Genomic DNA, 15,218 nt, shown 5'->3' on the forward strand with positions numbered 1-15,218 from the left:
TTACATAATGACTATTAATTGTGAAGTTTCTCCTGGGCAGCAAATACTAACAACTATACACCAGGAAAAGAGTAATTGCTTTGATTCAACAACCCAGCGTGTATCTCCATATCATAAAAACCCCAAACCAAACCTAAACCAACCTCTCAACCACCTGAACCAACTACTTGAAAAAGGTCTTCGGTATATTTTAGACTATTAGCCAGCTCAGTCCTTCTAAAGACTGACTTCACCCCTCATAGTTTAACATACAGGTTGAATACTCATAACAAATTTCTATATGAGCTTATGTAAATGGATCTATTTTCTCACTTTTTTTTTTTACTAATTAGGTACCATCTTTCATATCGAGACAGCTGGAACTTTCAAACACACTTCCCCCCCTCCCCCAGCCTTTGAAAAGGTGGTTTTCTTAATGTATTAGTGATTTGCTCACAGTCACACAAAAGTACTTTGTCTCGTTCAGGCTTTCCATCCTATTTTTTCAAATTTCTTCAGAGTTTCAGTCACAAAATTCAACACCAGAAGAAAAAAAAGTTACACTTACCGAAGTTTATTGGGAAAACAAACAAACAAAAAGTACTGTAACAACCACTGAACTGACACTTGTAAACTTAGAGTAATTCACATGAAACAATTACCACAAATTTACTACAAAGCAGCTATTTAACAACTACAACACAGCGCACAATCTGAAAATGGCAAATATCGGAACATTTCCTGGAAAACTACAAATCCTGTCTCAAATCCCAGGTTTTGCTCCCGGTAAATTGTTGCTCTTGATGCAAGACAATGTTGTTTACAGTTACTGACACTGCTCACTCGAACAAATCCCCTCAGATGAAAGTCAGTCATTTTAACTAAAACACCTAAATTTGAACATGCCAGACTACAGAAGAAAAGAAAACACTGCTGTTGTCATATAAGTTTTGCTTAGTAAATGTTTGACAACGTTATTCTGAAGGAAGAAAATATTGTATTCTGTATTTAAAAGAAACAAAAAACCAGAAATGGAAATAGGCATTAAATCAACTTCTAATACTTTGTCAAGGGATGCACTTGAAAGATAAAGTCTTGTCAGCCCAGCACTTTACCTATTCTGCCATATAGCTTCACAAGACAGCACATAAAACTTTGTTCATCTTGAAGCATTTTCTAGAACAAACACTACAACCTGTACTTCTAGATGGTCAGTAAATACGTGTCTTCAGGCCGTTATCACTTGCAGTCACCTCTCTTCCACTACAAGCTCCCCACGAGGCATGAAGGAGGTCAGAATATATGGAGCAGGAAACATGACAAATTGGAAAGCTAGAAGCACCTGGGTAACTCATTACCACCGTCAGAGTTCTAAGCAAGTTTTGGTATTTAATTTAACAGATATTAATTGTTCATTGAAAGAACGAAATAATAGCAGCATTACACACCAAAGACAAGTGAAGGGCTTTAAAGAAGTGCCTGTTGCTTACCAAACTAACGGGCAGCCGAGCTGCATTACTCGAACGCTGCCTCTGGAAGGAAAAACCCTTCCCAGCAGTGCGAAACAGACAGCAGCATGACTGCAGAGACGGCAAAGGGCGTTAGTACGCGAGGCCGGGCGGGCGGGCGGGCAGGCGCGCACCCTCCGCCCCGTCCCGCCGCGGAGCCCCGGGCGGCCCGGCCTGTGCCTCCCCGCGGGAGCGGGCGCGCGAGCGAGGCCGGAGCGCGCCCTCCGGTGGCCGCGGACGTGGATTCGGGTCTCGCTCGAAGCGGGTGTTGGAAGATGGCAACTAGGATTAGGAACAGGAGCGCTTAACCACACCCTCCTTTAAAACAACAGTCCTGTCTACACAATTAGGTGACTACCCATTGATCTTGATAACACCTAAATGTGCTTTTACAAACCTCAGCTGACACGGCAGCAGCAACAAGAACCCAACCCACAAAGACCTCCACGTAGACCGACAAAGAACGGGGATGACACAACCCTGGTTCAACCTGCATGTCCTTTTACAGACAAATGTGACAAATCCCTGGCACTGGTTTTGAAAGGATGTACTCACTGGCCCTTTCTCCCGACCGCTGCAGGCACATTTGCAACTGGAAAGCACTTCACTGAAAGGCAGAGCTGGACCTTGGCAGATCTTAGCCCATGATGCTCCAGATGTTTATAAGCTGAGACAATACTTGAGCCTAAAGAATGCTCATGTTCGAGTAACAAAAAAACCCCAAACAAACAAAAAACCCAATAGTGGAACTGAAGAACTCACCGTAAATAACGCAACCAAATGAAATCAAAGCTTTAGCAGACAGGGTTGGTTTGTGGTGATAAGTGATGTGGTAGATAGGTGTAAGACACAGAAACGCGGAAAGGCGCAGGAGCGCAGACATGAGACTGGGGCGGGTAGAAGCAAGGGAAGAAGGTTCTACCAGAGGCACCTGGTTCGTCCCGGTGTCTCTGCACTCTCTGAGGAGGAAAAAGGAAAAACCTCTGTATCCAGATGTGCACGGGGAGCGTGTGTCCGAAAAGACAGGCGTGTTAGGCAGGAAAGCCCGGCCGCCGCAGCCTGCCACTGCCCCACGCCGAGCCGGGGTTCGGAGCCGCCCGCCGCATAGGGCCGCGGCAAACAGAGGGGACGACGGCGACAGGCGCTGGCAGCCCGCTGCCCCCAGCCAGAGGCGAGTGCTGGCGTGTTCAGAGCCTTCGCTTTCAGCCTTTTGGGTTGTTTGTTTTTTTTTTTTTTCAGGGCAGGGGGCTGGGGAAACTCACCTAAAGTCTTACTTGTGTTTGGTGGACAACTTCGCCCAAGTGCCGCTTCGCGGGGCGGGCGGGGAGGTTGGCGAGGGCGGGCTATATCCCGCTGCTGCCAAAGCCCCCCGCTCGGAGGGGTCCCCGAAGGGCCGGGAGGGGCCTTGTGCGGAGGTGGCGGGAGCGCCGTGGCAGCCCCCCGCCCTGCGCTGCGCTCCCCCATGTGCGCGGGCGGGGGGGAGGCGTGTCCCCACCCCGCCGCCGCCGCGCCGCCTCCCGCTCGCCTGCGAGCCGGCACCGGCGGAGCGGAGCCGGGCGCGGAGCTCCCCGGCCCCGCCATGACCGCGCCCTCGCCCCGGCGGGGCTCCGCGGAGGCGTCCGCCCGCCGTTGCTGAGGCGGCGGCCGCACCTGCCAGCGGCACCGCCGGGGGGGCGCGCAGCCTCCGCCGCGCCCCGTCTCCTGCGCGGCCGCTGGGGCGCCCTCAGCGGCGCCTCTCCCGCCTTCCCGCCCGCCCGTTCGCAAGCCAGAGCCGCCGGCCGCGCGACCGGAGCCGAAGCCGGCGCCGGGGCAGCCTCCGCCGCCCGCCTCGCCGCCCTGCCCTGCCCGCCCTTCCCCTCCTCCGTCCCGCCCAAGCCATGAACTTTGGCCGCGGCCCCTCGGTGGTGTTGAACGTCGGGGGCACCCGGTACTCTTTCTCCCGGGAGGTGCTGAAGGATTTCCCGCTGCGCCGGGTGAGCCGCTTGCACGGCTGCCTCTCGGAGCAGGACGTGCTGGAGGTGTGCGACGACTACGACCGGGAGCGGAACGAGTACTTCTTCGACCGGCACTCGGAGGCCTTCGGCTTCATCATGCTGTACGTGCGGCACGGCCACCTGCGCTTCGTGCCGCACATGTGCGAGCTCTCCTTCTACAATGAGATGATCTACTGGGGGCTGGAGGGCTCCCACCTCGACTACTGCTGCCAGCGCCGCCTCGACGACCGCATGTCCGAGACTTGCACCTACTACGCGGCGGAGGAGCCGCCAGGGGAGCCGGCCGGCGGCCCCAAGGGCAAGGGCCGGCGGCCGCCGGGAGCCGAGAGCGGGAAGTGGCTGGAGAGGATGAGGAGGACTTTCGAGGAGCCCACGTCTTCCGTGGCCGCCCAGGTCCTGGCCACCGTCTCCATCCTCTTCGTCATCGTGTCCATGGTGGTGCTGTGCGCCAGCACCCTGCCCGAGTGGCGGGCGCCGGAGAACCGCAGCGTGGAGGAGCAGAGCAGGTACACAGCAGAGTCAGTGAGGGAGCCCTCAGGGTAGGAGGATCCTTTATTTTCCCGCTGTCCGGTCCCCGTGTGTCCCGTCCAGTCTGTCCTGCCTCTCGTCCTGACGGTCCGTAGCTCTAGCCAACGCCAGCGAAGATCGGCTACGCGCCGTGCAGCCCCGGCCGCGACCGGGGAAAGCTAGGGGTGGCTGGGGGGAGCGGGCGCTGCTCTGCAGCTGCGGCCGCCACCGGGCTTTGCCGGGCACCCGGCGGCTCCGGGCTGTGCGGGTGCTTCGCGAGCCCTGCGGCGGGCAGCGATGCCGCCCGGGGCACGGGAGCAGCCGTGCGGCGGGCAGCCCGGGGCCGGCGGGCAGCCCGTGGCGCGGGGGAGCAGCTGTACGGCGGGCAACCCGTGGCCGGCCGCCAGCCCCGGGAGGGAGAGCAGCCGTGCGGCGGGCAGCCCGGGGCGCGGGGAGCAGCCCAGAGCTCGGCTCTTGGACGGGCTGGCAGCGGAGCAGGTGCCGCCAGAACCGGGCTCCTCTTCTCTGTCAGGGTGTCTCCGTCTGTTCAGGGGCTCGTAGATCATCTTTCCACCTTTTAGGAGGCACAGGACTCCTCACTCAAACAGAGAAGTTAGAACACTCGGAAAATCGTCTTAGGGCTTACTATCATGGTGGAAAAAAAAGCAAAACCCTAAAAGAATGCAAATGCCTATCTTTTCCTTTGGGAAAAGCACTCTCCTGTATGGACTCTGTGTGTATTCATACAGGTCTTTCTGCTGGAACAGAAGGGACCTCTTAAGGTCCCTTCCCTACCGTTCTATGATTCTATGAACAGATCCAGTGCATGTTACGGTTCTGCTCTTGTAAAATTTTGTATATAGGAGCAGCCTTACCCTCATTCCTCTTTCCAGTTGAGATTCTCTGTGTGGGGAACACAGGAGATGATCATACTGCTCATTAAGCTCTCGCAAATGCATCATACAAGTGCCCCAGTGTATGACTGTAACAGATGTTTACATTTCCTTTAGCTAAAACATGTGTAAGCACACTAAACATTGCAAAACAGTTGCAGAAACCAAGGCACAGGGTGTAAGACTCAATCCTGACCCTTACTAGTAAGAACCAACCACTTTTTCATCTTTGTGACCTCAGCTTAGGGTTACATTGATGCAATTCTGCTGACTTCAGTATCCTGGTGTTCTCTCTCAATTTGGTTCCCTGGAGAACAGATTCAAGATCACAACTGTAGGATTTCTCTAATAAACAAGACTGAAATACAAAGGAAGAAGTGGATGTTTCTTGTATTTGCTAGCTTCTCCTTTCTTTTAAAAGAGTACATTCACCAAAAAGTTTTCAGCTTCTGCTCTGCTAAAGGGGCCCTACAGTGAAATTGCAGCCTTGTCATTATGAAATCATCATCTTTTACCATAGAGTTAATTGGAATGTGATATATTATATCTTAGTAGCCAAATTAATTCCTTGGAAAGTATATTCATACTTTCCATTAGCTTAATGGAAAACTGCACCTGTATTTCTCATTGTAGCTGAGCCAAATAATTAATTGTATGAACAAGGAAAAGGCAGATACAGAATGAGAAGCTGTTGATTCAGATATGTCAAAAGTTGATTTTACAGGTTCTTCCAGTTAAAATGCCTTGCTAAAGCTTTGCAAGGTTATTTCAGAGGGTGGATGCTCTGGGTGAGCTTTTCATAAGGCAGCAAATTGCTTAGATACCCCCAGTAGACAGGGGAAAATAGATACAGCACTACCCTAGCATTAATGACATTGGTCATATCTTTGTTCACGTCTTCACGGTGTGGGAGTAAACAGAATTTTTTCTTTTACTGCAAGAGTTCAACTTGCAGAGAGACAAGGCATGTGATGCGTAATTTTTTCTTCTGTAGTGCCTTTGTCTTCAAGAATACGTGTGTATTATATACACCCACAGTTTTACTCTTCTGAATGATTGCATATATACAGTATACCAAGTGTTTGAAGGATAAGGTCCTTGTACTACTTGTAAGGTGGAGTGTAACCAAGCACTTTCCAGGGCAGTGAAGGCTGCTTTTGAAACCAAAAGGCCCACTATCAACCTCAGGGTGAGTTTCTTCAGTATTGGTTATAGCACTCTTTGGAATTGCAACAAAACCAGAGAGATAACTGTAAAAGTTGCGGCTGAACAGTTCCTAATCGTCTTCTTGCCAAAGTTTGTCGGGTATAAACAGGGATAGCAGCCGGTTCATTTCACGTGTGACTTAACCCGTGTGCTCTCATCTCACCACACAGGAACTGAAGGCCTTTTCATGCCAAACACATGGAAAACAGACAAAAATGTGTTCCTAAGGTGTTCTCAGCAGGTCACCACCTGCTGAGGTGGTCTTGTTCTCTTAAAGGAGCCACTCCATTATTGCATCTGCTGCATCATGACTAAAAGGCCTAGTATATCAGAAAAAAAAAGGTGTGAGCTGCAGTTGCTTTTGAGTGATCCAGTTTAGTTACAAGTACTTATATATGCCATAGGATTTTACTTGATGTGTCCAGTTGTCATCTGGCTTTATTTCCTTTTATTTGTTTATATTTTATTTTCTTTTCTTTGTAGTTATTTCATTTTAAATGAGCTGAGTTTTCAAAATCTAAGTAGCTAAGTGGCTTATTTGAAAGTCTGACCACAGAAATCACACGGGAGTATCTGGGATCGCGTACTCTGGCAATACTGTCCATTATAGGTGAGAAGTATTTTAAAAATCTGGCCGCTAGTTTCTGATACATTTAAAAGTTTGAGGACAGATTCTGTCTTTTGTTTAGTAACTAAGGTTGCTCATCAAAATAAATTCTATCTAACGTGGTAATATAATCATTCTATCGGATTTTTTTTGGTCAAGGGAAATTGTGACAGAAATGCTGTATGCAAGTGAGTTTAGACTCACCTGACACTGTAATTACTAGTATGAAGACTTTACATTATTCTAAAAACAGTGAATGGGCTTATCTGGAAGTCCTTAGGCTGTACACTTAGGATGTAACTGACTATTCAGATCTCTACAAGCTGCTGGTTAGAAACACAAACTACGTTATGAAATTCAGCAACTTTGATGCTTTGGCCTCTGACATGTTTACTAATAAAACCCCCTGTCCTTCCCTTACTATTATATTACAGTTCAGAAAGGTGCCACATGGAGAATGTCTGTAGTTGTGTGGTGACTACTGTGCCCAGAACTGTTTTGGGCAGCTGTAGTAAAAACAGCTCTAGCAGTGTGTCTCTGGCTTACCTGGACATCATCTCTACAAGTCACTAATGCTGTAATTTACAAAGTCAGTCTCTTTAATGAGGTTTGCAGTGAGGGTTACTCCATCTGCCAGCTAATACCAGCTGTGTTTATTTTTCTTGTATGAACACCTCTTCACCAGAAGAGGAATTGAGTCCACCAAACTTTTCTCAAAAACCATTGCGTTGTTACTGCCTTTCATGGTGACCACACTCTCAGAAGGTGAACAGCCTATGGCTATTTCTGGTCCTTTGGAGTAACAGCCTTTCAACAGCAACAGAGAACTCCACAAGTAAGCGTTTGTAAGGAAAGAGGAATGGGGGATCCAACCTCTGAACTTCACAGGTCTTACAGACACTGACAATGTAATTCCCTGATTTGCAGAGGGATTGCCTTCCCCAGGTCTGTTCTCAGGATGAGTTATTAGATTCTTTGGATTTTAGGATTTTTGCTCTCTTCCCTGCCTTGGCATGTTTCATGTACCCGAGCTAAAGATTTGCATCAGATCTGCACAGTTTAGGAGCAGACAGCAGGGACACCTGTCTCCCCTTCTGTTACTTCTGGCAATTTCAAGCCATCTTTGCTCTCCTCTGAACTGTGCCAACAGATGTGTACTGCAAGTCTTTTATCAGAGACCAGTCCAGACACCGATCATAAGCTTTATCTTTCGGAGAGAGCTTCTCAGGCCCACAATAGGAAGTCGTTTGAAGCTGCCTGACTTAATGGCAAGCACAGTTCTATTTACCTGCCTTTAAACTATTTTACTAATGCTAAATACAGGTAGCTTGTTAGTACAAGGGAGAGGCTGTTGCCCTTTTTCCACTTCCTAATGAAGGAATCACTTGGTTATGAAGCCTATATGATTGCTGTGTTTTTAAGCAAAAGCAAATAAACACACTAACTTATCCAAACAGCATCTCTCAACAGATGCCAGTGAGCTTTTTTTTTTTTTCATCTCTACAAAACATCATCTCAAAAGTTGCATTTGAATTCTGGACACACAAAAATCATTCTTCCTTTGTGGTAGTGGATTTTCAGAATACCTGAGTGCTAATGTCCAACATCTATTCAAGAAGACCCAGCTTCTTTCCTGGGTAAGATCTAACCTGAACACCACATTTTTGGTAAGTTAAGAGAAGCTGAAGGTAAAGAATGGAACTACAGACATAAGTTACAAAGACAGATGTTGATTCTTCTAATGAATTTATGAGCTTTTTGAAAAATAGGTAACACAAAGAACAGATGTGTATCCCTACCTGGGCACAGGAGAACCGTAACAAAGTCACTGCAGCTAGATGCCACTAGTATATGGAAAAGATACTGCAGACCTCAAAACTCGAAATGTTCATATGTAGGTATCCCCTGAGAGCTGGGAAAGGCATTTTCCCCTTCCCCTGGGGAGTGCTGGATCATTACAGCCTCCCACCTAAGGCACTGGAGTTTAATGTATCAAGACATATTATTGCTAGCAAAGCAGAGACAGAATGGAAAAAAGCCAGCAAGTTTTTTCATGCAGGGAAACTAGCTGTTCTATGGCCCTTACTCTATAGTTTGTAGTGAGAGAGAAACCCTGTTGATTTCAAAAGGATTTAAAAAAAAAAAGACATTTGCTGCAATGTCTATGAGTCTTCCTGAGCACGAATTTGATCATTCTGGCTTCTGCTTGGATGTTTTTCAGGTTTAATGTGCTTTACATGGAAATAGGCTTTATCAACAATGTAACAAACCAGTGCTGATGGACTTTAGTCTTTAACCCTGTCATATACTGTCTTTAATTGTATCATCTGTTTTCCTCATGTGTCCTGTTGATGTGTATGTTTTATTTACAAGCTTAATAGGTAATAGTGCCACAAACTAGACTGGCTAGATTTCAACAAACTCACCAAGGGATATCAAAAGTATACAAATTGGCATGCTGGGGCAAAGAATAATACTAAGTTGAAATATTTTATGATATTCATAATATGTTTGGGGTTTTATTTAGTAATAACAACCTAGTCTTGTTAGTGATTGAAAAACTAATTTCTGAAGTGGCTTAGCTTATTGTACATAAAGTAGCTTATTCTAAAAGGGAGTTATCAGATGGAACAGAAAATTGAACAGTGACAGGGTGACAGTAGAAATGAGGCTCAGAAAGGCTTGATTTTCTGTTTATGGCGAAAAGACTCATTAGAGCAATTTTGAAAGACTCTTGAATACCAAGAGGCTTAAAATTTTAGGACAAAAACCCCATTTCACGTACTTAAGTCTGAGACAACAAACAGTAAGTTTGAGCAGAAATAACCTGTAGCTGAATAAATATTAGGACATACTATTTTCTGTGATGATTTCTGAATTTTCTGGAGAATCTTTAAGGAAATGCCTAATGAGTTTGTTTCTAATTTCCCCTCCCTTTTTTGGAATAGCAGCTACTTTGAAACTGTACTGATGGGGTAAAAAAACCCAACTGCAAACTATGACACAAGTTTATAAAATACCTACTACATTTTACCAAACCTTATGATATTTACCAAAGTTCATGATTTAATTATATGTATTTTTTAATACAGCATTACTGCAGGAATAGGCAATAAAAGGCAGTCCTGTTAATATGCAGCAAATATTTTAAGAATCAATTACAGAAGTTACAGTAACTTTAGTCTTTTGAGTACATGCCTATTATTTGGCTTTAACTTCACACTCAGTTAAGTTCTCTTGAGGGCTGTTAAATTTGCTTTCCTTATTATATATTATTTATCCATTAACAAGGTTAGCTATAAAGATAAGTCACTAGAAGGAGAGTGAGAGGGAGACTTGATCTGAAACTGGAAACATAGTATATAGCACTCCAGATTTCCCAAGAGGCCAGAAGTTTCTAGTTCTCACCAAGACACTTATGTTCACGTGATTCACCGGGACTGCTAAAATTCATCTACACCAGCAAGAAGGAGTGACAAGAGAGGAAAAATGAAAAATGTTTCACTGGAGGTTGAGAAGTAAAGAAAAAATTAAGGGACACCCTTCTTCATTATCTTCTCATTAGCCAGGATGCATATAATTGTTGAGAAATAAAGATACATGAGGAATGGAGAAATGGAAATGCAATACATAACGTAGTGGCAGTAATATATGTCCCACTGTCTTAATCTTACTTTGTCATTTTTGCATCAGTGATGTTCCTTAGCTCTCTTCAAGTCCATTCTTCAGTCCTTTCTACTAAAGAAAGTGTAACTGATTTACAGTATCTTTTAGGCTAGGAACCACCAAAGTAAAAAGATTGGTCAATCACATTTCATGGATTTTTACTTGCACAAGTACTCCCCAAAGTTTTATGAGACCACTGAATCAATGTTGATTCATAAAGAAAAATTCTACTGACTCACAACGATCAGGACCTAACTTCTGTAAAGCTCAACTCAGAGATAACTTGCCTAACTTGTGACAAAATGGAGGAATCAGATTTCCAACATTATCAGGGCATCAGGAGGAAATATCGATGAAAAAGCTTGAAATTGTGTAATTAGGAATTGCTTTTTCATTTAAATGCTCCATGTCATAGGATATGGGCAATACTACCAGAGAAATCTCATAAAATGTAATGAAATAAGAGTCTGTTGGAATTGTTGAATGTTCCTGAGTGGAGCATTCTACCCAGATAATTTTTTTTTCTTTTAATCATTACATGAGATCTCAACTGGCCAATGTGTAAGTACATTCAGACTTTATCGGTGCGGTCCTTACCGTGATCTTGCTGTTTGGTTTTACTGGGGAAAGTCTTGGGCATTACCTCATCATGTGACAAAAGGATTTAAGAAAGCTTACCCATTAGCGTTTTTTTCTTGATTTTTTTTTCAACAGAAAGGAATGATAATACACATTCATACAATAACTTTCACATATTCTGTATGTGTCTCTAGATTAGGAGACATGATCTGAACATTTTCTGAAAGAAACTAAATCTGCATTTGAGGTAGTTATCACTCACTGTCATTATTAAAAGAAGCCCTAGTATTTTCAAAAGATAGTTTTTTAAGAGAACACGTAATTCTTAAGAGCAAGCTATTTTTGAAATTCACAGGGCTTTCTTTCCATCAAAAGGTGCTAACATGTGCAAGTGTTTTATAAGCCCTTTATAAGGAAAGGCCACTTGCTTACAGAACTTTCATAGTTACTCATGAAGCAAGAAAAAAAAGGTCTGATTTTATGTGAATAGCTATTTCTTTAAGTAATCCATTTATGTTCATTTAAATTTGCTTTATGACTTTACATCAGCTGACCATGCCTGTTTCCTCCATTTTCTACTGTAAACTAAAGTAAATTAATTAATAAAATGAAGATAATAAAAAAATTAAAAACTTTAGTATATGAAACTAACTTTTATGAAAGTTAGTTTATACAGTCTGTTAGTATAATTACAGAATTAGTATGGTTACAGAAGGATATTGTCTTTCTCACAGGACATTGTCTTAATAACAACAACATTTCAGAACAGGTAAAAAATTATGGAGATGTGTTAGGGAAGCAACATTTTAATGTTTGAAATGACAATCAGATTATCACTTGCAAATTACTGCATTTCTTCAGCTTCTTGTTAGGATCCTGGTAGTATCAAAAAAAAGCCTCTGGTTGTAGGTAGTATTTTCAAATGCCTAATCTCACACCAGTTTGGTTTCAGACCCGTTGATATGAGAAGGCATTGGTGATCGGCTTTTTCTTTGCTCAAACCCTTGGTGAAAGAAAGATAAAGCAAAGAGGGAAAGATTAGCTCCCATTTCCTCCTGTACTAAACAAGTCAGCACAGTCTGAATTCTTAGGAAAAGGGTCATTTTCAGATGGGAGACCTGAGACTACCTCTACAACGGTTATTAAGTAATCTTAGAGCCATGTTTTCATCTTCTGTTTCTGTGTTGTGCTGTTTCAAGTTGAGATATTCTCAAATCTCCCTCACTGCACTGGGACTTGAATATCTGATATTGATATCAGATATATCCAGGGTTTCTTTTTTTAAGGTGGTGTGGTTTAACCCCAGCCAGAAACTTAAGCACCACATAGCAGCTTGCACACTCCTCCCTCTCCCAATGGGATGGAGAGGGAATTGGGGGAAAAAAGTAAAACTTATGGGTAGAGAAAAGAAAGTTTACTAACTAAAATGAAATAAAACATATTATAATAGTAATATATTATTAGTAGTATTATTACTATATTTTCTACGTTATAATGTAGAAAAGAGAGGAATAAAACCCATGGAGAAAAAAATCCAAACAAGTGATGCCCAATGCATCACTCATCACTCACTGGCCAATGCCAAAGCAGTGATCTGCTTCTCTATGCCAACTCCCTCCAGCTTACATACTAAGCATTTCATACATTTTATGGTATGGAATATCCCTTTGGTTAGTTGGGGTCAGCTGTCCTGGCCACCCTCTCTCCCAGCTTCTTGTGCACCTCCTTGCTGGCTGAGTCTGGGAAACTGAAAAATCCGTAACTCAAGACAAGTGCTAATTAGCAACATGTTATCAACATTATTGTCCCACTAAATCCAAGACACAGCACCATACCACTTATTAGGAAGAAAAATTACTCTGTTCCAGTTGAAAGCAGGATATCAGGCCTGGTATTTGGCAAGAAGCTGATCTTGCCTATCACTTTGGTTGCCTTGATGTTTCTGATGCAATGCAGTTCAGATAGAGTTATGTTTAAAACAAAACAAAAAAAAATCAGTAATGCAGAGCATATTAGTATATGTGAGGACACAAGCTTATTACTTTGTGTACCCAGTGATGAAAAATAAAATACCATCTGTATTTAGTGCCAATACCTATAAAGTTCTGAATATAGCTCTAGGTAAGCCCCTGTTTGGGATCCAAGTCAGACAAGAGTGATTTAGGTTTGTTCCAGAAGAGCCAACTTGTGTGAATTATCCAGTGCAACAGGTGATTTCTGCATACTCCATCTTCACTTCTATTTTAGTTTAGTAGTCTGGTCCTAAACATCATAACCAGCCAGTTCACTGAATCATAGTCCTCGGCATTCCCAAGTGGATCAGGCCTCACACATGTCAAACAAACAACATTCCTCAAAACTCAAACAATGACAACAAGATTTAAAAGGTGTTCTAGATAATGTTACACACTAGCATCAATGGCGTACTATTTCCTGTAGGGTTCCAGTTTTTGTAGGCATATTTTCCCAGTATTCAGACCAGTAGCAATCTATAATTGAAAGAAAATGATCAGTAAGCGAGTTCTCACCAATGATCAGTTTAAACTCTTCACTAGATCCTCAGGTTAATTGCTGAAATATGGTGCTACAATGCATAGGGCAAGAAAAGTGTGGCTTTCCGTTTGTTGTTTGTGAAGGTCTGGGTGTCAGTTTGGTAATGTCTGTGAACAAACCAGACATCCACTGAAGTTTTTGCACAGAACCTAAATAATGTACTTCGTTTCTTTTGACAGGATAATTGAAGCTATCTGCATAGGCTGGTTCACTGCAGAGTGCATTGTGAGGTTCATCGTCTCCAAAAACAAGTGTGAGTTTGTCAGAAGACCTCTCAACATCATTGATTTACTAGCAATCACTCCTTACTACATCTCTGTTCTAATGACAGTTTTCACGGGGGAAAATTCTCAGCTTCAGAGGGCTGGAGTCACCTTGAGGGTCTTAAGAATGATGAGGATTTTTTGGGTGATTAAACTGGCTCGTCATTTCATTGGCCTCCAAACACTTGGTCTGACTCTGAAGCGTTGTTACAGAGAGATGGTGATGCTACTTGTCTTTATCTGTGTTGCTATGGCAATTTTCAGTGCACTTTCCCAGCTTCTTGAAAATGGGCTGGACTTGGGAACAAAGAATAAGGATTATGCCAGCATTCCTGCTGCTTGTTGGTGGGTGATCATCTCGATGACCACGGTTGGTTATGGTGACATGTGTCCCATCACCGTACCAGGAAGGATTCTTGGAGGAATTTGTGTGGTTAGTGGCATTGTTTTATTAGCCTTGCCGATCACTTTCATTTATCACAGCTTTGTGCAATGTTACCATGAGCTCAAGTTCCGATCTGCTAGGTACAGTAGAAGCCTCTCTGCTGAATTCTTAAATTGACCAAACTTGCATTCCGTTGTAGTTACTTGCTCAGCTTTGTCTTAGAAGAGAATGGTGGAAGGTCCTTTCGCGCGTCCTCCTTGACTGGATGGTCCTATGGAACAACATTCTCGCCAGCCTGGAGAAAGCCCGTCACCATTCAGACAGGAAGGATGGCCATCTGCCTTGGGCACTTTGCAGGGAGAGGGAGTGATGTTTCAAATTTGAGAGAACAAAATTAACAAAAGAGGATTCATAAGTCCTCAGCCAGACCAGATCGGTCTTCTGTTTGCCTTTCCACACAAAAGCAGAACAAAAAATGGGCTTTACACTGAGATCCATCACTCCCATAATTACATCCTACACCGTTCTAAGCAGTGTGTAGCAGAAGTTTTTCAAATATTTCAGTATCTAAATACCATAGAGGCACTGAAAACTTCTTGCCTCTCTACTTTTAACTCAAATTAGATACTGAAGGAGAATCACTGCTACTTTTGAGCTTCGCAACAGAGTCGAGCTGGTTCTGTAACTCAGGAAAGATAAGAATATAGGTCTGTAGGGCAAAAAAATCTTGAGGCCTGCCACTGATCTTTGATAAAGCACATGAATCTTATGTAAAACCAGTGAAATCAGTGGCATTGCTCTGAATGTGATGATTCAAAGAAGAGCACGTCTGAGTGTTGTAACGAGGACTTCCTTAGCCACAATTATTTTTTCTGGAACCAGACTTTCAGTAGCAGCAGGTGTTGTACTATAAAGATCAGCATAAAAAAATCAGTGACTGGGTAATATATTTTTCTGGTAGCTTAGTGGAGGAGCTATCCAAATTTTATGTACACTCAGTTCAACTCATCCACCTGAAGTTACATACTCATAAGCACACATTTTTTTCCTGCAATGTAATGAAATATATATATCATAG

The 15,218-nt window shown here is 43.8% G+C and overlaps 1 protein-coding gene across 2 annotated transcripts; it reads left to right on the plus strand.

Moving 5' to 3' along the window:
• Nucleotides 1-3,364: 3,364 nt before the first annotated feature.
• KCNG3 (potassium voltage-gated channel modifier subfamily G member 3) lies at nucleotides 3,365-14,317 on the plus strand. Of its 2 annotated transcripts, none has more exons than XM_061990744.1 (2): nucleotides 3,365-4,020; nucleotides 13,672-14,317. In XM_061990744.1, the coding sequence occupies exons 1-2, from the start codon at nucleotides 3,365-3,367 to the stop codon at nucleotides 14,315-14,317; spliced, it is 1,302 nt and encodes a 433-aa protein (XP_061846728.1). The 2 variants fall into 2 exon arrangements, with proteins under 2 accessions (XP_061846728.1, XP_061846729.1); XM_061990745.1 differs by having other exon boundaries at nucleotides 3,365-3,987.
• Nucleotides 14,318-15,218: the final 901 nt, after the last annotated feature.

The sequence above is a fragment of the Colius striatus genome, chromosome 2 (assembly GCF_028858725.1).
Source record: "Colius striatus isolate bColStr4 chromosome 2, bColStr4.1.hap1, whole genome shotgun sequence".
NCBI lineage: Eukaryota > Metazoa > Chordata > Aves > Coliiformes > Coliidae > Colius > Colius striatus.